Source organism: Poecilia reticulata, chromosome 11, assembly GCF_904066995.2.
Source record: "Poecilia reticulata chromosome 11, P_reticulata-male-v2, whole genome shotgun sequence".
Taxonomy (NCBI): Eukaryota; Metazoa; Chordata; class Actinopteri; order Cyprinodontiformes; family Poeciliidae; genus Poecilia; species Poecilia reticulata.
Genome location: NC_088840.1, coordinates 12220040 through 12242561, shown reverse-complemented (window position 1 = coordinate 12242561; position 22522 = coordinate 12220040). Strand labels below are relative to the sequence as shown.

Genomic DNA, 22522 nt, shown 5'->3' with positions numbered 1-22522 from the left:
TCTCAGTGGCTAAAGATTTTAAACCCAACATTATAACAATAGGTTAACGCTGGGGGAACCAGCCAGTGTAGAAAAAGCGTTTAGTCCTCTCACACCGCTGATTTGTTATGACGGCTAAAACTCTAACAAAGAGGCTGCTGTCGGGAGGAGTTGAGTCGGCTGATGAGGAAATGTTCTCGTGAGTCTGTGTGTGCATAGGTGAAGCTGACTGTTCGTGCATGTGTTAACACACATGCATGTTTTTCCTCCTGCGGTGACTAATTTACTCCAGTTTTCACAATGATCCATTCAGAGTCCTGCCTTTGGGTAGCCCTGAAAAAAACTTTAAACCATTGCTCATTATAACTTCTTTTTTTTCCCTGCCATCTGACATCTAAACGTCTTGCGTGATCAAAAGGAATAAGCTTTGTTCTTTTTTTTTTATCTTTTATACAGTCAGCGGGGGGAGAAGAGGTAGTTAGCAAGGGATTGATGTTTATTTGATCTGTCTATCTGAGCCTTTCTTTGCAATTATCATTATAAGAGTAAAGTTAAACTACAATACAAACTGCATTAGAAAATGAAGAAGAAGAAAAAAGGCCTTTTCCACTTTATAAATCCAGTCAAATATTTGGACTCTTGATTGGTATAACTGGTGAGATTTGGCATCCTGCAGAAAGGGCTTTTCTACCGCACTACTACCACAGCACAGTCAAGGAACTAAGACAGAATCTCCTCTGAGCCCGGCTACAAAGTTTAACTTGTTAACAGAACTGGGTCCAAATAGCAGCCTGTCAGATACAATCATTTTGTCCGGGCTGCTTCCTAAAATGGACCAGCCAGACCTGGAAGAGAATCGAACTGCGTTACGTGATAACGCAGTACGTGATCAAAGAGCCTGTGTCCTCGTCCTCTCGCTATCAGAGCTTTTTTTTTTCCTTTTCAGACTCTACTCTGCAATCTGATTCCAAAGTCTGTTTTCTCTTTAGTGGAAGCATCTAAGGTTTTTTTTTTTTTTAGGATAAAAATAAGAAATGAGAAACAAGAAAAAAAAAAGGGAAACTGTGAATCCCTGGAGAAATTTGATCGGTTGTTTATAAATTTCAGTATCTTTGGCATATTCACAAGCTTTTTCCTTAGCTTTGAAGTGTTTAGCATGAAAAATTGTCTCCACAAAGCATGCAGTTTTGTTTGGGTCAAGTTGGCTCTGTTATTGTAAATTTACTCCCAGAGGTGGGAAGCAGTAGACTGGCATAGCATTACATAAGAATGTTGCCTCACATAACTCCATTGGTTTCCCCCAGAGAATTGATTTAAAACTAAGGGTGGATTCCATTAATCCTGGAGTCCAGAATTTTGACCTGGGAATGATATTAAATCCAACTAGAAAATTCCTGCAGAAATTTTAAAGGGGCATGCCAAAGTGTGCCCGTCGGCTTTGACGCAGCGCTATGATGTTAAAAATTAGCATTAATGCTAAAGAAAGCTGCAACGTAGTCAATAACCTGTGGAGAGGCAGAAGCATGTTTAATAAACTGTAGTTGTACCATTCATTATGTTAGAATTGATGCATAAGCTAAAATTAGCCAATATGCTAATGTTAGCTTAAATGCTGGCAGTAGCATGTGGAGCAACACGACCATGTTGTTTTAATTTTACTACTCTATTCAGTATACTAAACATGTCTAATTAATGAGAAAATTAGGTAAAAGCTAACTTTAGGTAAAAGTGCTAGTGCACTAGTCATAGACAGTGAAATGCTAACTTTTGTACAAATGCTAATGACCTGCCTTGCTGAGCATCACCGCTCTTTTCCTACGAATCCTCTTCTGCTCTCTCTGTCAGGTTTGTGATCTGTAGCATCGCAGGCGCTGCGTCTGTGCCGCTGGTTCCTTAAAGGAGCAGCGACGTTATTTTCTGTCCATAGACTTTTAATCAACTATTTATTCTTATTTATGTCAGATTTTAACATGGGGGACATATGTGTAATGGTTATAGTCTTGAATCAGTAGTATAATGCTGAAAACACAAGCAGTTGTAAATACCAGTAAACCCTACAGTGCAGTCCTGGGGAGCTGCAGTTCCAGACACTGTGTTCTTCTGTTGCTATGGTAATTAATCCCCTGCAGCTGTGAGAGCCAAAGAGCGGGAAAATCCTCTTCAGACACAGTTTCTATACTTGGGAGACACCAGGCGTCAGTCTGAAGGACCCTGACAAAAAGCATAAGCCCTAGCAAATTTTTGTAAACATTGTACATGAGCATGCATGTGTATCTATGTTATGACCAACTTTCAGACCAATAGGGCGATATTTATGCCTGTGAGGGGGATTTAAAAAGGGTTTTTGAGTCAGCCATAAACAGTCCTGTGTGTGTGTTTCATAGAGAAAGATTACTGATTCTGTGAGACACAAAATCTCAAATTTTTTCGTTTTTATTAATTTATGTAATCATTTTAACTCCGATCCCCAATAAAAATAATAGCAATAATGCCGGCCTCGAGCCGCACGATTTGATACCACTTTTGTGGGTGGGCACGCAGCGGTACGAGCCGCATTAACGGTGATGGAAGAATAATAAATAACTAGAAAATTCCTGCAGAAATTTTAAAGGGGCATGCCAAAGTGTGCCCGTCGGCTTTGACGCAGCGCTATGATGTTAAAAATTAGCATTAATGCTAAAGAAAGCTGCAACGTAGTCAATAACCTGTGGAGAGGCAGAAGCATGTTTAATAAACTGTAGTTGTACCATTCATTATGTTAGAATTGATGCATAAGCTAAAATTAGCCAATATGCTAATGTTAGCTTAAATGCTGGCAGTAGCATGTGGAGCAACACGACCATGTTGTTTTAATTTTACTACTCTATTCAGTATACTAAACATGTCTAATTAATGAGAAAATTAGGTAAAAGCTAACTTTAGGTAAAAGTGCTAGTGCACTAGTCATAGACAGTGAAATGCTAACTTTTGTACAAATGCTAATGACCTGCCTTGCTGAGCATCACCGCTCTTTTCCTACGAATCCTCTTCTGCTCTCTCTGTCAGGTTTGTGATCTGTAGCATCGCAGGCGCTGCGTCTGTGCCGCTGGTTCCTTAAAGGAGCAGCGACGTTATTTTCTGTCCATAGACTTTTAATCAACTATTTATTCTTATTTATGTCAGATTTTAACATGGGGGACATATGTGTAATGGTTATAGTCTTGAATCAGTAGTATAATGCTGAAAACACAAGCAGTTGTAAATACCAGTAAACCCTACAGTGCAGTCCTGGGGAGCTGCAGTTCCAGACACTGTGTTCTTCTGTTGCTATGGTAATTAATCCCCTGCAGCTGTGAGAGCCAAAGAGCGGGAAAATCCTCTTCAGACACAGTTTCTATACTTGGGAGACACCAGGCGTCAGTCTGAAGGACCCTGACAAAAAGCATAAGCCCTAGCAAATTTTTGTAAACATTGTACATGAGCATGCATGTGTATCTATGTTATGACCAACTTTCAGACCAATAGGGCGATATTTATGCCTGTGAGGGGGATTTAAAAAGGGTTTTTGAGTCAGCCATAAACAGTCCTGTGTGTGTGTTTCATAGAGAAAGATTACTGATTCTGTGAGACACAAAATCTCAAATTTTTTCGTTTTTATTAATTTATGTAATCATTTTAACTCCGATCCCCAATAAAAATAATAGCAATAATGCCGGCCTCGAGCCGCACGATTTGATACCACTTTTGTGGGTGGGCACGCAGCGGTACGAGCCGCATTAACGGTGATGGAAGAATAATAAATAATAAAGAGGCGTTCTATTGGGTGTAGAACAATAGGTGCCTGCCATGCAATGCATGGAGGCAGTACTGACTTGCTTCGCAAGTCAGTACTGCTCTCCTTATGCATTGCTATGGCATGCCCCTAATAAAGAGGCGTTCTATTGGGTGTAGAACAATAGGTGCCTGCCATGCAATGCATGGAGGCAGTACTGACTTGCTTCGCAAGTCAGTACTGCTCTCCTTATGCATTGCTATGGCATGCCCCTAATTAAACTTTGTTTAGTCTGCACGTTACATAACCAGTATATTTACATAGCTCTTTGCACCAAGTGTCCAAGATAAGAAAAGTGAATAATGGTGTATTTCTCTTCACTCTACACCTTTGGGCATTAAATGAACATGCTGACAAATGGTGATGCACATTGCAACACGTGTAACTGGTTTAATACAGACCCTATAGAAGACGAAGTAAACATTTTATTTCTACAGTGCTTGCTGCATTTTGCACTGAAGCTGCTGCTTTAGGCAGCAGCTTCAGCTATATTGGATTGTAGATTTAATCTGAATCTGAATTTGAAAATTCAGACTTCAAAGTACCTGCAAATCACCCCTAGGAGACGACTGGCAGAAAATTCAACGTTATTGTGTGATGCAACAGAGAAGGCATTAAGAAGTATTGATTTATACAGCTAAATATGCAGAAATCCTTAAAGCAACATCTTCTTTTATTAGGAAAAAAAGAGATAATCTCATAATTTTAGAAAATACAACCTTTGATATTAATACCCCTGTTGAGTGGGGTAAACAATGAAATGTAATGGTATATATTTTTAAATGCATATTTATTTTTTGTTTTGTCAGAGGTCCTAGGAATTTTTAAGTGGTCATCATGGTTCATGATTTCTTCTCTGAGCTACTCTTAAAAATGGGCAAGACAAGAACAGATGAACTTTTTAAAAAAAACGGCAGAGACGAATGATCTTTGTAATTCGGATAATGGCCACAAAAATAACTACTCGCCTACACCTGTCCTTATCTGAAGTCGGATCAATAGTTAAAAAGTTTAGACGACTATTAACTACTGTTTACATCTTTTGTCTTGCCAGCTTACTAAAGTTTGGAGGTTCCTGTATTCTCCTTCCTGTTACAGATCCAGATCTCATGATATCGGGGGAAAAACAAAGAGGCTCCACATCCCTCAAACCTTAAGGCTCTCTCTGCCCAGACTGCATGTTTGAGAATCTCAGCCAGCTCTCGTTCTGCTTTCACAGCATAAAAACACAGTAAAAAAGATAGTAAGGAAAAAAAAAAACGTTTCCACAGCATTTCTGCATTCACTTTTTGCCCCCTAAGAGACGGCTTGTCATCCGAGTTCTTAAGTTATTTATGATGACAGATGTTGCTCTCCTAATCTTAGTGACTGGCTTCATAAGTTAGCAGTCTGAAAGTGCTTCTGCACCAACTTATAAATCAAAAGCCGTCTCGCAGCACAGTTTTGATAAGGAATGCAGGGAGAACGTCTCATCTTACGACTCAAAAGTTCCATTGTAGTTTTGAAGTTTAAAGTCTTTCTTTTTTATTATTTTATTTTGCGAAGCCCTAGAGAAGTGCAAAATTATGAACTGCAAAATCGCTCTGCACTACAAAGTAAGTTTGTGGTTTAGTATGCTTCCTGATGAGAAAGCTAAAGCATTCGGCTCTCATCTCAACTAGAATGTCCTTTTCATATGAATATACTGAGGTGCAATGAAGTTAATATACAAACCTTAGATCAGTTCGGTTTTGATTCACTCTTGGACTGATGCATATGTGATATGATTAGATTGATGTGATTGTGCAAAAGTAAGGTCGGGGTCATTCGGCCAGAAATGCATGTTTCATTTACATTTTATTGCTGGATTTTATGTAAGATATAATAATATATTTAACTATGATCAGAAAAAATGAATTCTTAATTTTTCTCTTGCCAGTTACTGCTTTGGACACTAAATTCAGTCGACTTTGTAAGATTACACACTTCAGAAAAGAGAGACGCAAGATAAGACCAGTGTTTCTAGAACGTTCTCCAGCTCAGTTTTGAATTCAGACTCAGCTTGTGGGAGAAAATGAAACAAATCCACAGACTCTTAATGGCATCATCTGGTGCATTTTAACAAGTTTGAAATGTATTCAAAAGTGTGTGTGTATGTATATGTATGTATGTATGTATATATATATATATATTTCAGTGATGCGACTCAAAAAGTGAAAGTTATATTATATTAATTCATTTAATTCATCACAGAGAGGGATACGTTTCTATAGTATTTCTGTAATGTTGATGGTAATGGGTTACAGGCAATGAAAACCCAAAGTTCAGTTTCTCAGAGAATTAAAATGTATAATTAAATCAACTGGCCTACATATAAAGCATCCCACTAAAAGCAAAAATAATGGGAAGTTGAGTGGACGGAAAATGTGTGGTGGAAAAAAAGTGTGCAAACAACAAGGATTGCTACAAACATGAGGTGACTGTCTCTTTTCAGATACAACTAAATTTTGCCTTTTTTTGTTTGTTTTTAATCAATATCCCAGAGACTAGATTATGGAGGCCTGGTTACTCAGATAGTCTATTTACCGAGATTCACCTGAAAATGTATGCATTTAAAACATTACATTACAAGTATTGTTGTACAATACTTGTACAACTTGTACAACAACACGACAAACTAACGACAAACTAATCACAAACTAATACATTTCTATTCTTGTCAGTGATCCTGGTTCGACCTCTTTGTCATTGTTTCTTAGGTGATGCCATAGCCCAGCTGACAGACGTGGGGTCAGCCATGCAGCCTCAGACAGACGGGCGTGTCACGGTGTTCAGTGACAGGACTGGGATGGTAAAGGCCGCCCGCCTGCTCCTCTCGTCAGTCACTAAAGTCCTCGTCCTTGCCGATCGCATCGTCATCAAACAGATAATCACGTCACGCAATAAGGTAAAGCTGGCCGAAATGAGACGCGCCTGCCTTGAACAGCATCTTCAAACCACTCAGTCACATGCACAAGGAAAACACTCCTGAGTCCTTTATCTTCCTGATGAGTAAACAGTGGTTCCCCCCTTTGAAAGAATACCCTGGAGGGAAGCAGCACTTTTAGTGACCACATGAAAACACCCGGCCAGGGACCGTCTCTCTCTCTCTCTCTCTCTCTCTCTCTCTCTTTCATATCTGGCTGTTCTCTTAGCCAGACGGTGTGATATGGATGTCGCTTCAGACTGGGCCAAGAATGGAAACGGGGGGCCTAATCATGACCGGTTTACTTTGTTCGGACAGACAGTCGACAGCCCTCTGTTCTCCATTACTGGCAAACACAATTAGATCTCTTCCTCCTCTTTATACAGCACAGATAAAAGCTGTTGCTGCTGCCCGTATGTTGTTCCTGCCGGCTTGCAAATCTTCAACGACTAACTTACCAGCTTACATAGACTGTTGTAGAGGTTTTAGGCTGTTTAACTAGATTTTTTTTTAGTCTGTGGTGGCCTTTATTTGACAGTAAATGGACAGGAAATATGGAGGAGAGAGAAGGGGAAGACATGCAGTAAATTGAACCCATGGCAACCTCTGCACATGGTGGACATGCTCCGTCAACTGAGCCATCCAGCAGCCCTTTATTTAGGATTTTATCTATGTGATGATATCAGGAATTAAAATGAAAAATATAAATATAATACTGATCCTTGCAAGATAACCTTGTCAGGATTTTTTCTTTCTTCCATTTTCAGGTTTCCGCCGCTAACTTCACTGTATTTTTTTCTTAGGATGCTTGTGACAACGCAACACAAAGTTGTACATGATTCTAAAATGGAGAGAAAATTATGTCAGATTTTGACAATTTTGGGCAAATAGTTATAGAATTAGTTCAATTCAAAGCTCACTGAGATTGGGTGGACGGTGTCAGTAGACATAAATGTTTGAGAGTTTGCCACAGATTCTAAATTGTATTTTCATGTTTTTCATTTGAACACGTGAGTATGCTTTGAGAGTGTCCTGAAACTGGATGCAAAACCTTTCGAACATGCCTGAATTAAATTGATGGCTCATTTATAGTTGTGATGCTGTGTTACGCAGCAGAAAAGGTGTGCTTAGTATTTAATCCTGTGTTTGTTTGGTTTTTTGTGATCCTTTTCTTTCTAATTTACCTTTTAGGAGCTACCTCGTGTTGAACTGTTACACACATTTCTAGTTAAAAACAGAATTTTGTGGTGGCGATGTGACAAAACGTGAAATATGTTTCCACAGCTATTTACACTTTCGCAAAGCACATCCACGGCCCAAATTTTAATCTTGATCATTTGTTACTATGCGAGCGTTGGATAATCTGTCCTCCACCGTTCTGAAACCGCCTCTGCTAATAAGTACGAGTTCCGAGACGCATACTGACTAATCATCTCACCTCTCTGATCATTTTTGCTTCTTTTAGGTTCTTGTAACACTTGACAAACTGGAAAGAGTCAGCACCTTCCAGGAGTTTGTGCAGATTTTCAGCCAGTTTGGCAACGAGATGGTGGAGTTCGCTCACCTCACGGGAGACAGACAGAATGTGAGTGAGCAATGCAATTATTAAAATTACATTTATGGTCTTTTAATCAAGAAAACCCTATCAAGTATTTTAAGTAAAGTCTGAAAACCCTTTTAGTTTCCTCCTCGTTGTGAATGCCGTGCACCAAACTGGGCTTTTCATGAATTTATATCTATGAGATAACACTGGACTTTGAAAACTGCAGTGTCTGCATAGTGAAGTGCAGCACACTCTGGGGGGGGGGAATCAATAATCCAACCATGAAATATTTACATATTTTAAAAAATATCTGAACAATTGAATAAGACTTCTTTCTCAGGAAAGGCTTCTTTCTGCAAAGTTTCTTTACGTATCCATATTTATTTTGCATCGCCAGTCTTAAGAAGCAACTCACAGGTCAGCTGTGACTCACGCTCCTCAAAGAATATTTACATCACGATTCAGTCTCAAAAGGAGCTGACCTGTGCTTTCTCGTGGCGCATTCCATCAGCCACATTGCAGCACATTTGCAAAACAAAACATTGCACTCAGTGCTTCGAAAAACACCCTCCGACTTGAAGGGGGTTCTAAACTTTTGTGCTGTCAGAGGACTGCTAATCCCACTTTGATGCATACGTTCAGCCTCTGCAGCTAAAGCGCTATGCCTGCGGAAGTCGACGTGAAATGCGGCGGCTGCGTTATTCAGACAGGGAGGGAGGATCCGCCATCCATCTGTCTGAATTTCATCGGGGGGCTCAGGTTTTTGAAACGCACGTCACGTCGCTTCCTCTTCTCATTTGCCACTTTTTTTTTGTGTCATATTTACACCCCCTCTTTACTCCCCATGTTCACACATGGAAAGGCACGTGTCTTTTTCTTTCTTTTTTTTTTTTTAAAGGAAAAAAAAAAACTTCTTCAGCTATTGAAAGCAGATGAGCGAAGAGGCAAAAATAATGACAGATAATCACATCGTCTTTGTAATCTGTGGCAAAGTGCCTGCAGAGGAGTTGATTCAGCTGCTGTTTTCAAATCCCGTGTCTGTAGAATTCAGTCTGTGCATCTCCCATGTAGAAATCCATGCAGTGACACAAACAGGGTTTCTTTTTTATATTCTGGTAATGTCTCTTAAAAAAAAAGAAAAGAAAGAAAGAAAGATAGCCCAGAAATCTGCACATGTGTAACCTGCAGAAAAATCCAGATTAGATCTGGGTGACTGAGCAGGATCCTTTTTACGCCTCATATCCCTTGGACACCCTGAGAGTTGTTAGAAGTCTTTACTAAAGTAAAGGCATCCGTTTTCATTGTGTGCGTGCGTGCGTACGTGTGTGTGTGTGTGTGTGTGCGTGCATTTGTGCTGTAGGACTTGAAAGACGAGAAGAAGAAGGCGCGAATGGCAGCAGCCCGGGCAGTGCTGGAGAAATGCACCATGATGCTCCTCACGGCCTCCAAGGTAACGCTGACCTCAGGTCATTCGTTATTGATAATGTCCAGCTTCAAAATTAAAACCTCCCTTCAATTTCAAGGTTTCCGACATGCTCGGGTGTGTGCGGTAATTGAGTCGAGACACATTAAGTAAAAGAGAAATACAAAAGAGAGAGAGAGAAGAAAAGGGTACATGGGTTGACATTTCACATCCAACCCCGTCCGCAGACTTGCCTCAGGCACCCGGACTGCGAGTCGGCGAGGATCAACAAAGACGCCGTGTTCCACCGAATGCGTTGTGCCCTGGAGCAGGTCATCGAGATAGTCACCGAGGCGCGGAGCTGTGGGGAGAACAAGGTCCTTCCTACTAGTATCTACAACAGCATCAAAGACTTCAAGGTAGAATAACATTTTGTTGCAAAGAAATGAGCGTCGCGTCGCTCGGCCGATATCCGATTGTTTGGAAAAGACACTGTCCGGACTTTTGAATTAAACAGTGACGACTCACAAATGCGTTCGTATATATACACTGAAATTTTTTACACTTTGCAATGAGAGGAGAAGCAGGGCGAAACAGGGTTTTCAAGATTCTTTGCAAATAAAGATCTTAAAAATGTGGCACACTTTTGATTCCTACCACATTTTTTTTTTTAAACTGTCCCTGGTGCAGCTGATTGCGTCGATATAAATATCGACACAACTGTTCTCTAGAGATCTCAGATTTTTGTTAGAGAATATCGATGATCGAAGCATCGCGAAGACCAAGGAACGCATGTTTGGTCAGGGAATGAAGCTGTGGAGAAGTTTGAAAAACGTAGTTTGGTTGCAAAACAGGATCCTGAGGTTCCAACAGCAGCATCCCACAAAGCATTGCTCAATCCATCATATGGAAAGAGAAGAAATGCAAGACTGGTCAGCTTAGGATGTCTGGTCAATCAGGAAAGCAGCCTAGCTAGCCTATGGTAACGCTGGAGGAGCTGCAGAGAGGGACAACTCAGGTGGGACATCCTGGAAAATTAGTGTAGAATAAAGATATTTTTGAAAAACGCTTACCCCTAGCCACGGCATCCCGGCAACACTGGAGGAAAGGCAGCCAGAGGGAGGCAGCAGATTCACCTTTCAGCAGGACAACAACAGCGAATGTGGCGCCAGAGCTACACAGCGGAGTGGATTAGATCAAAGCATTTCTGTTTTGCTGCAGTGTTCCTGTCACGGTTCATATTTAAACCTAACTCTGTTGCAAGGCTTGGAAATTTGATGCACACAGATTCTCTCCATCCAGACTGAGTGAACTTGAGCTGTTTGACGAAGAATACCGGGTAAAAGTTTCAGTCTCCAGATGCACAAAACCAGTAGAGACTTGCCCCGAAAGATTTCCTGTGAAAGGCATTTTTTTTTTTTTTCCTCACGGAAACCGAATACAAATATTTGCCACAGTTTTCAGATTATAATTTGTAGAAACATTTTCTAACATAAAATCCCAGTAAAATACATTGAAGTTTGTGGTTGGAAACTCGGCTGGGGGAAAGCTGAGGCAGACTGTGGTTGCAGAGTAACTACCGGTACTTTTGCATTCGTTGTTTGTCGAAGCTTCAGACGAGACTCACTCGACCCATCAGAACTGCGACGGGTACGTTCTCGCTTTGTGATTCTGTCAATACAGTCGTGTAAATCGCCACAAAAGCCCTCCGTTGCACTTTGCTGATCCAATCTCTCTCCACCGGAAGATGAAAGAAGTGAACCTGCGTAAAAGCACTTTGAGGGCAGCTCCTCAAAGAGGGAAAGTATTTAATGACAGGCCTTGAGATTGCCGTTGCTTTTAATTCAGGGTTCACAGCATTTTAATGGCTAACTTTAGTAAAAGTTATGAAAACTGATCATCATTCAGCATGTAAGCAGATGCTCTTAAATGAGCTCTTTGTTGAAGAAAGAGAAATAAAAAAATGGAAAAGAGCGGGGTGGGGGGCTGCATTAGCTTTAGTTGTGTTGGTTTTTTTTGAGTAAGAAGAAGTAGTGAGAAGGTTGGTTTTTTTTTTTTTTTACATACAAGTTTTTTTTAAAAGTGCCTGTTTTTACACAAAAGCGCCCTTTTTATTCATGTTATTTAAATAACAACCCTGCTCTTGCTCCCCCCTCTGCAGTGCAGCGTCGAGTGCCTCAGAGAGAACCTGCACTCTTCGACGCCGCAGTTTGTGGCCGGTCAGCTGGAGACGCTGGTGGAGCGCACAGAGGACTTCACCGATTCGCCCTACACCAGTCACGAGCAGCGCCAGGCCATCCTCGGCGTGTGCCAGCTGGCCCGCCAGGAGACCCAGCAGCTGGTGCACGCCTGGATCGAGGCGGTACGTTGGCGCAGGCTTTGCGTTCGTACCTGCAGAAGTGTTTGGAAAGCAGCACGAAACCGAGTGAGGGGAAAACACAGAGTTTCTCGACTGTAACGCGTTTGCGTAATTATCATTTGGACGACTGAAAACACACAACAAATGCGTTCAGCCAGATTAAACGGGGCCTTATTGCTGCTGATGGGAACGAAATGCGTCAGTCGGTGGACAGAATCAGTCAGATTTCTTCATAAGAAGTTATTTTAAAAAAAATGAAACATATAAAGCTTTACCCTCCACAAATATGGGGACAACTTGTAAATGTATAAAGTATCTCTTGCACTAAAACAATTGTTGCAGTTTTCCTATTTTCTCTGTTGCAAACAACAAGAAAGGACAGCCGTGAGTCAGAAGATGCTAGGACCTGTGGACCTGACAAAAAGGCTGTTTTTTGTTTTTTAAAACAGAATGGACATATGTGAGAATCTGGACCACAGTACATAACTAGTCTTTGCCATAAAAACATTTGCCCCCTGCACATTTCTTTTTTTCTGTTTAGTAAATAGACAAATTTGTGTGTCAAAAATAACCATAGAAAACGCTAAGGCAGCTTTCGAATGATAATTGAATTTAAGGAAACAAAGTTACCCAAAACCAACCTGGCTCTTTGTGGAAAAGTAATTGCTCTTCATCAAGCACCCGCTACACCTGGGAGTCTTTTGCGAGTCAATTTGTAGGAATTTTGTCCCACTGTTTTTTGCTAAATTACTGTAATTCAGCAGCCTTGGTTTTTGAGTATGAATTGGCTGTTTAAGGTTGTGCCTTAAACACTGCCACCGTATTTGTCAGTATAATGTTTTGGGGTTTTTTTTTGCGTTGGTTTATGCCATTTGTTTATAGAACACGTTTCACAAAGATAATTTTTTTGTTGTCTCTTTAATGCAGAATATTTTTTTCTGAATCATAAAGATGCTTATCGGCAACTTTGAAATGGGACGTTTTGTTCCGTTTGGTCACAACATATAATGTTTGCTTATCTATCCCTGTTACAGCACAAAACAAAATAAAAAACAACAACAAATTGGGCATAGTGGGAAGATATTTGTTTCAAAAGTCAGGACAGTGTAGTTTCTTTTCCCACTAAATCAGTGTATTCACATTAAAGTTGAGATTGTTCTACATCTTTCAGTTCCAACTTTGCAATGGAAGATTAATTTATTACCACTTTCAAATTCACTAGACACCAATTGAGTAATATGAACTCAGTCCCAACTGGAAATTGGTGACATTTTTTCATCATGTGCCACCAGACCGATGGTGACGTCGAGTATACGGTGTTGCTTAGATAACTCGCATGTATCTATGTACAACAAGGGCTGTTTCCGTGTTGTTGACATTTCACAGCAGTAATAAGCAACAGAGTCGATGTGCATGTTGAACCATAATGAGTTTTCTATTAGCTTTCAAGCTGGTAAACAACTTGCGTCGCTTTAGGAGTGGAAGAAAAAGCTGTTCTTATTAATATTCTTTTTCACACACCCTAAATAAGACAGGCTTTCTACAGTCTTTAAAAGTCTGGTAAAGTTTAGCTGAATAGTTTTCCTATTACAGGATCAAAGTAATTATTGGAATATATTTTGGGCAGTTTATTTAATTTGTTTTTTGTAGATTAAGTCCTTTTTATATTTGAATAGTTTTTGTTCTTCAATTGATTGCTTAGGATTTTAGATCGTTGACGGAACCGACTGATAAGTGCATGTCCATTCAAAAATCAAAATAAGACAATTTTACAGCTTCTTGGCCTCTAGACTCTTAGATTAGGGTTTTGAACTGAACCTGGGCTTTTTACCATCCTCGCTGAGTATTCCGCTACTTCTCATTTAATGGTTTTGTGAATGAAAACTAAAAATGTACAGAATGCTTTATTTACATTTTTTCACACATCATTTTCCTGCGGCAGCTGTCGGTACGTTCGACTTGCAGACTGAAATCAACGGAAGCACAGCATTCTTTCACGCACTCTTCATTAGCCTCCTCGCACAGTAACCCACCTGAATAATAATATGCATATATATATTTATTTATTTATTTATTTATTTATTTATTTATTTTTCTTACCAAAGCTCAGTCAGCCAACACAGAAATGGAACGTAGTTTTCCGTTGCAGTCGCCAGAAGTCTCCTTGGTCTCAAAAAGTGACAGACTTGTGAAATGCGATGAGCCTTTATGCCACAGCTTTTTTCCTCTCTGTAAACTTCTAGCAGTGTGCACAGAGAGCCCGCAGCTGCATAATTGTACTGTAGTGCCTCATCTAATCCCCCCAATTGAAGGTCGTGAGGAGACTTGAAAAGACGGGGCTGCTGCAGTGCTTATACGATAGACGGATAATATTTGCATGTTATCATACTGCCCAGGTTTAAGACTGTGAATGACGACTTTAGCTTCGGTTTTTATGTCAACGGCTTCTCTAAAATTTTGAAAATTGTGTGGTATTTGTAGATTACGTAATTTGGCTTCAGTTAACTCGTCGGACAAAATTACAAACTGAAGTGCTTCGGACCTTTTGTGTTTCACAAATGTTCGCTATTTCATTTTTTTTTTTGTTTTGAACTGTGAGATCAACATCTAGGTGTGTGTGTTTGCATTTGTGTCGCATGTTTATCCTCCTCTGTGTCCCGTCGTCACAGCAGCAGTCTGTCCATGCCAAAGAGGCCACAGAGGAGCTGGAGGTGGCCATCCTGAAGACGTGCCAGAGCATCGGTGACCTGAGACGAGAGGTGAGCCTCTCCTGCCTCCGAAGCTAAAGACCCTCGCAGACACAGAGACGTGAGCTGCTCAGCGCCTGTAGCTCGGCTCCTCTCTTTCCAATATTTCCACGCTTCACCTCTTCCGCTCCTGTCAACTCACTGTCACTTCTGCCCGTCTCTCCGTCTCGGCTTTCTTTAAAAGCAGAAGCCAGGCGAGTTTGTCAAGCACGTTCGTCTCTCTCTCTCGTTTTCTCTCACACGCCGCTGTTTGTCCTCTCGATTCCCCGCCGCCCAGCTCCATAAGGTGGCGGTGGGCCGCGCCTCCGACTTGCTGAAAGCTCACGGCGAGCATCTGCCTCTGAGGGCCCTCAAAGCCGCCGGCGCCGAAGGGAACCTGGAGGCCGTGGCGGAGTATTCGCGGACGCTCACCGAGCAGAAGGAGCAGCTGGTGGAGGTGGGTGGGGTCAACAGCAAAGGGGAAACTCTTGTTTCCGCGGAAAGTTTCAGTTAGGATTGTATTTGTCTGGCTCATTGTTTTAATGACTCATTGGTATAGAGCAAATTTCTGTATATTCTCCATATTGTAAAAATGCATTAAAACATTACATTAAATGTAATTGGTAATCCACGACTCCCTGTTTCACCAGTCAGCAATTCTTACAATCTAAAGAGCCATTTTCTCCTTGTTCCTGTGCATCTAGATTGCAACCAAAACCCACTTCATTCATTTAAACTTAAAAAAAACAACAACTATTTTTTGCGGTGTGATGGTGTAGCATAGGACACAGTAGCCAAGTGGCTCAACCAGTTCCTTTTTTGGGGAGGTAATTATTTTTCCCACATATGTCCAGATTACATTACAGTTACATAGGAAGAATAAAAATATCCATTCTGCCCTAATTATTAAAACCTCAGGACAAAAAATAGGGTACACTTACATTGCCTCTCTAATAAACTATTTATTATGACGAATAAAAGAGATTAAATCTCTTGTTTGTTTCCAGACATGCAGACTGTTGTGCCATGTGTCGGGGACGGAGCCATTAGAGATCACCTGTATACACGCAGAGGAGACCTTTCATGTCATTGGTCCACAGGTAGGGTAACAAACTTCCCCGTACGTTATGATGTCGTGTTGTATCTCGGTGCGATGTGGCTGCGACTGCAGAAAGAAGCTTGTTTTGTCTCTGTTTAAACAATCCATTGTCCATTTAACACTTTGCTTATGGGACTAACTCAAAGGATCACTTATTGTTTTGAACGTAAACGTTAACCCAGTGAATGCGATCGTGGTGAGGAAAAGACGCAGACATGTTTCCCTTCTCCTCTCTGCGCCTTCTGCACCTCACATCCGTTCAGAACATGCTGTTCGCCTATCGCATATCTAATTATATTTGCTCTTGAAAACCATTTGTGGCAGTAATTATCCAGCAGTGTGGACTGTCCCTGTCCCACGGTGCTAATGTCAGGCTCCACACGACGCTGCAGTAATGACTCAGCTCCTAAGTTCAAGGGTCACCCAATCAATAATGCCGTGGTATACAGGCCAGGGCTGGTGATATCTGTCTGTGTCCGCTTAGGCTAATGCAGGGGTGGCCCACAGGGTAATTGGCAATTAAATACAACACGGTAGGCGGCGGATGTGTTGGATGTGTGTAGGTGAGGGGTATAACAAAGCATGCAGCTCAGGAGACGTAGCGATGCACAATATGGGCTCTTGAGAATGAAATAAGGTAAAATTGTAACATTATTAATCAGAAATCTAAGAATTGTAATTTTTTTTAGATACTTCTTGTTTTTATACATGAACTAAGGGAGGGAGCCAAGCTTAACTTACTTACAATTTATGCACTTCCTCTCACTTAATTTAAAAAAAAAAAATGTTTCAAATACCGAAAATAGTCTTCCTCAATCAGTAACAACTTCCACAACGAAGAGAGTTTTCAGGGGCTCGTGTCGTGGCGTGTTCACAATTCAGGAAAGAGATTTTATTTCTGCGTTCAAGATGAAAATAAGTCTGCTCCGATCACTAAAAGGTTCCTTGTGCATTTGAGCTTACCACCGTAACAGCAAACGTTACATCGTGACATTTCTTCACTCTCTTAGATCATCTCCGCTGCCCAGACGCTGGCCCTTCATCCGTCCAGTAAGATTGCTAAAGAGAACCTGGAGGTGTTCTGCGAGGCCTGGGACTCCCAGCTCTGTGACATGGCTCTGCTGCTCAAAGAGATCAACGACGTCTTCGAGGGAAGACGAGGTGTGCTCACGTTTGGTTGATGGTCGTTGTAAAAACACGGGCAATTGTGCTGGTTGCTGTTTTGCTTTCAGAATCCAGAAACTTGTATCTGAATCTGCAGAATTTACAGACAATGACGTTAGCGAAGTTTTCCCTTTTGGATCTATGTGCTAATCCATCTTTTAATGTTTTAACCTTTTCAAATACTGTGCAAAAAGGAACTACTTTTTGTTTTTGCCCCAGCGAATACATTTTCAGACTACAGCTGATGGTCTTGCAGCCTGATTATCTTTCGGCTGGAAATAATAACATTTTCTGTTAAAGCTCAGATGAATCATTTTGTCCTTGAAATCTTTCAGAAATATTAATGAAAGTTGAAACATTGCAAGCAGTGTGGATATATTTTTGTAATTATTTTTTTTTTTCCAAAATGAATCATCACATGACGTGGGGAGTATTTTAAGCAAGAGTTATCGTCACTGCCCTTGAACTTCAATGCGTTCGTTTATTCTCTGCTCTGCGTGTCTTTGCTTATTGTTCTGAAGCTGAAGCTCTCAAATCATGGGCAGGTTCCTAAAATCTAAAGTTTGATCTTTATCAAGAAAAAGTTAAATGTTGAAAAAAGTATTCCCACATTGCTTTATTGTCACAATGAAACTTTTTCCTTTTATCTTCGAATAAAGGTCATATTCCGATAGCTAAGGATTTTTCATCAGTTGCATCATGTCAGTCAGATCCTCAAAGAGCAAAGCCAATCCAACGCTGTGTTAGTTTTATGAAAGTTGTAACGAAGGGACACCTTTCAGAATGCTAAACCTTTGTCTTATTAGTCCGCAGAATATTTTCCCAGCAGTACTAATCAAGACCTCTTTTTTTTTTATATCTCTGATTTTTACCCAGTCACTTTCTTTTTGTTTAATCATGAACACAGACTTTAATTGGGGTAACTGAGACCTGCAGTGCTTCAGATGTTCTACGGGGTTCTTTTGAGACCTCATGGATGAGTCAGCCGTATGTTTTTGAAGAGCTTTCCCACGTTTTCTCCATTTAAGGATAATGGCTCTAAATGTAGTTCATTTGAGTCCCAATTCGTTGGAAACAGTTTTGTAACTCTTTCCAGTCTGATAAATGTTGATGATTTTCGTTTTTCACGTGTTCCTGAATATCTTTAGATCCTAGTGGGATGTGTTGCTTTGTTAAACATTATGGCCTCCTTCATGCTGGCAGACGGTGATTTCTTGATTCCACAGGTCAGGCGGTAATCAGACTTGATAGTCGACTTGTGCTAGTTAGAATTGAAAATAAAATGGAGTTAATCGTAATACTTTTTCTACCTTACAAGGGGGGGCAATTACATTTTTACCTATAGGGCCGGGTTAGTTTGTTTTTTTCTTCTTAATAATGTAAATGAATAATTTGAAAACTGCTTTATGAATTTGTTCTTGTTATTTTGTGTGCTATTAAAAAATATGTTCATTTTCTGAAAAAATATTTAGATGGGAAATCAGCCTGACACGAGACTTTGAAAAGGGGGCAAAAATATTTTCACAACACTTTACAGCATTGATTTATTTTTTTTTTACCATACAAAGAAGAAAACTCATTTTAATGCTCTGCTGTTTTAATGCTGGAATATGGTGGAGAGTTTGACATGATCCACATTATATGATTTGAACACTCCCTATGATGGGTCAAGGATCGTGTTTATCGTCAAGCCAAAACGATGTCTTAAAATGCTTTATGGGCACCATAATGTTTTCTTTTTTCATGTCTTTTATTACAATTGTGGCAATAAACTTTATGGAGCTAGATAAAAGTGCATAAAAAGTAGATAGTGATAAAATATGTGATGCATCCATATCATATACCCCCACCTTTTTGTCAAGATTAGAATGTAAGATAATCATAATAAATGTCTTCTTTTAGGTGACAAAAGGTCCTATTTGTCTCTTCCAAGACCTGGGGTGTGTATCACAGTGTTCATCTTTATAAATGCTTTACTGATGCAATGGTGAGTGTTGCCTTTTGATTAATAACGCTGTATTTTATTTATTTATTTTTTTCCACAGAAACACTCAGCTAATCTGAAGACTGCCAAGGCTGTCAAGTTGGATGCAGAGGTAGCACTCACTGCACGCTACACTTAATCACATCATGTTTTCTAGCATACTCATCACCAACAGAGTTTGCCTCACTTTCTTGGAGATGATTTTTTTTTTTTTCAGAAAATGCAGCAATTTTGCTTAGCTGCATTTTTTTTTTTTACCAAAAGAAGCAGCAGGAAGTTTATTGCAGGCTACCTACAAGTGAAAACACTCATTTGCATTTCCTAAACAACCTCGGTTGCGCCGTGTGTATGCATCTCTGTGGGTGCAGGAGCAGACGAGCATGGCCAAGCTGGGACTGGAGCTCCGTCTGCTCTCGTCAGATGTGGACTCGGAGGTGGAGAAATGGGAGGAGCAGGAACACGACATAGTGCGGCAGAGCCAGAGCCTCGCCAGCATGGCGTACAACATGTACCTGTTCACGAGGTACCGAACGACACTCTTGCACAGTGTATACAGCCGTCCCCATAGTTGTTGGGACCGCTACAAAATGCAGATAAGAATTCCTAAAAGACAATGTTTTAAAGAAGCAGTGCATTGAAACAGCATTGAGTTTTAGAAAAACTCCATCCTTATTTAGAGTTTTTCAGAGTCCTGTGTGTGATGTGCCCAGTCATGGAGCCAACGGACGCTGCTATGTCCATTCGGCTGATCTGCAGAACGTTTTACAACACAGGTGCATCAAAAGTGATGCACGTACTTTGAAGACATCACGAGACTTTTACGTTCGACAAACGACGCGTGTCAAAACACCCAAAATAGATGGGAAACCGTAGCTTAAGATTTCGCTTATTGAAATCTGATGACTTCTTGACATGGGATTGTTTTTATCTATTGAAAATTTGTAGTGTTACTAAACCAGAATTTAAATTTTCTGCTAGATTTAATTTATTCCACAGCTTTTGACACATTTTTTTTTACAAGAGGTTCAGATGAATTAAAACGGTGCTGCATCTGGAGTTGGCTGAACTGGTTCAATCATTTCCAAATTATATATCGTAAAAAAAAAAAAAAAGCACAAACAAACAAAAAAACAATCTAAGCAGCCACATGAATCTCCTCTGAGGTTTAGTGTTAATGAGATTCTCAATCCCCAAGCCATCAATATTTATAAAGCACATTTTGAGGATCGGGAAACGGTGACACAATATTAGGATTATAGTGATTTGTTTACACTTTTTATTCGTGGCGCTGAACGTAGTTTGTCCTTGTCCGTCTTTCTAATCCATGTTATTATTTTTATTAATGAAACCGCAGAGGGGAGGGGCTGTTGAAGACAACTCTGGATCTTTTTCATCAAGCTGAGGTAATAACATCCACATCCTCCGACTTCCCCCGGCTCCCCTCCCCGTCTTCTCTTTTTCCACCTTCAATTTATTGAAGTTGCAGATAAATGCATGTGTTACTCTACCAGACTGAGGAGGAAGATCAATAGGTCACCAAATGCACACAGCTATTCATTCATTAACCCCTTTTCAGATCTGACAGCAGTTGTCAAAAACGTATTAATGTTGCTTGGGAAGGTGATGTAGAAACTTCCTGCCTATGCAGCTCGGTGCAGGAGTGTATCATATTGAGCTTAGATCAGTGCCAGTAACATAAAGTCATTTGTGAAATCACAGCACCATATATCACTCACGATTAATTCGGTTTGGGATGAAAAGAGATTAAAGAGAAAAAGAAATGAGAAGAAAAAGGAAGGCATGCAGTAAAGAAGAACTAAGAAAAAAAAGTTTTTCAAGATGTTTCGATTTCGCTTCTTTGTTGCCGTTGGAAAAAAGATGAACATTTTCTTGTGTTCATGCAAGTTTCCACTTGTTTTTAAGGTTCTGTCAGAAGAGGGACTTCAGCTTTGTTCATCCCTTCGTACATTTTCCTCTCAGGTAAATATTTTTGGCTCATAGTGTAAATGATGCACCAACAGTAAAGCGATTGTTTTTCTTCACACGAATGTCATTGTGAGCGTTATTGTGCCTGAGTTGGGGTTAGTGTTACGTTTCTTTCAGTCCCGTTTCTATAATACCCAACATCTTCAACGTACTTCATAAGAATTGCATTGATTGACTTTCTTTCCACCAGTTTTCAGGCACAAAGCTCAATAATCCTGAAGTCAAACGCTCCAAAGCTCAGATTAGACCCACACAATGTATTAATCTAAAACTCAGCATTAACATGATTCTTACAGCATTTGAAACAGGTCTTTTCATCAACCCAGTAACTTTAAATTAGTAATATTAACAATTAATCAGTATATATATGTCATGACACGAAAGCCAAGTGCGTTGATCTTTATACAGTGTAATTATTTTGTAAAAAAGAAAAAAAAAAGATACAAACTGGATTGTTACTGACCATTGAATACAGGGTCAACAACACACCGTCTCTATTGAACGGTGTGAAGCTGGAGTGCCACAAGGGTCTATTTCAACCTAAAGCGGACAAAACGTTAATATTTCAAACGTATTATTTTACCGTCATGTTCCAGGATACTTTAGTAGACTAGTCCAAGTCAAATACACTGAGAGCAGCTTCTAACCTCTCACTCCTTCACACAGCCGCGTCACCCAGCCTGGCGTTGCTTGCTTATTGGGTCTGCCTTATAAATCACACTACAAGAGCAGGAAATTAAGGCTGTCGCACACCTCTTTCCCTCCCGAGAGCAGAGATCCCACAACAAACACAGCCTCTGTGGCTTCCTTCCTCTCGCCCTCGACCGACTCCTTCCCCACGTCCTCCGAGTTCATTTAAATGGCTCTTTTTTGACAGGCTTTAACGACTGTCATTTGTCACTGCAGCACATGCGGGGTGTGCGCGTCTGTGCACGTGTGTGGATGTGAGGAGGAGGGGTGCCGTGTGCTTGACTCTCAACAAAGTCATAATCAAGGGGCAAAGTGTTACCGATGAAGCGTCTACGTTCTGATAGCTCCCTATCAAACCAAGCTGCTGTGTGCTTTTGTCAATAAAAAAAAAGTCACTGCAGTCATGTAAGTGAAGTAGATCTGGGGATTAACCCAGTTGCCTTAACCGAATAAGGCAGTTCATCACTGTTGCTGATGGATTAGGGCTGCCAATTCTGATTTTCTGTATCATTTTAATCTTTCCCTGTTTTGTCTAAAGAGAGCACTGTAAATTCACACATACAACCTGACCTTCCTGTAGATAGAAAATCTGCAGTTGTGAAAGACACCTCTGACTCTCTCTCTCTCTCTCTCTCTCTCTATGACTCTCTCTCCCACTGTTTTTGTCTCATTCTCGCTGTTCCAGCTGGTTGATGAGGAAAAGTCTGTGGTGATCACAGAGACGGAGAAACTGGTGGTGTTGTGCCAACAGCTGCAGATGGGGGCCAAAACTCCCGTACAGGGCAAGACTGCCACCTTCCAGAAGGTAGCCACACTACACCTGTTGGGGTTTTGA

The 22522-nt window shown here is 40.6% G+C and overlaps 1 protein-coding gene across 2 annotated transcripts in view; it reads left to right on the top strand.

Annotated features, from left to right (window-relative positions):
- Positions 1 to 22522, top strand: part of ctnnal1 (catenin (cadherin-associated protein), alpha-like 1) — a 57501-nt gene that overhangs the window by 31482 nt on the left and 3497 nt on the right. Inside the window, exons 3-17 of one of the 2 annotated variants that reach the window (XM_008421804.3) lie at positions 6529 to 6716; positions 8200 to 8319; positions 9638 to 9727; positions 9928 to 10098; positions 11841 to 12041; positions 14708 to 14797; positions 15063 to 15221; positions 15772 to 15864; positions 16874 to 17024; positions 18930 to 18967; positions 19073 to 19123; positions 19380 to 19534; positions 20366 to 20414; positions 20935 to 20991; positions 22373 to 22492. In XM_008421804.3, coding sequence (XP_008420026.1) covers positions 6529 to 6716; positions 8200 to 8319; positions 9638 to 9727; positions 9928 to 10098; positions 11841 to 12041; positions 14708 to 14797; positions 15063 to 15221; positions 15772 to 15864; positions 16874 to 17024; positions 18930 to 18967; positions 19073 to 19123; positions 19380 to 19534; positions 20366 to 20414; positions 20935 to 20991; positions 22373 to 22492 — 1733 coding nt within the window. The remainder of the gene's footprint in view (positions 1 to 6528; positions 6717 to 8199; positions 8320 to 9637; positions 9728 to 9927; positions 10099 to 11840; positions 12042 to 14707; positions 14798 to 15062; positions 15222 to 15771; positions 15865 to 16873; positions 17025 to 18929; positions 18968 to 19072; positions 19124 to 19379; positions 19535 to 20365; positions 20415 to 20934; positions 20992 to 22372; positions 22493 to 22522) is intronic. The other variant, XM_008421805.3, reaches the window with a different exon arrangement.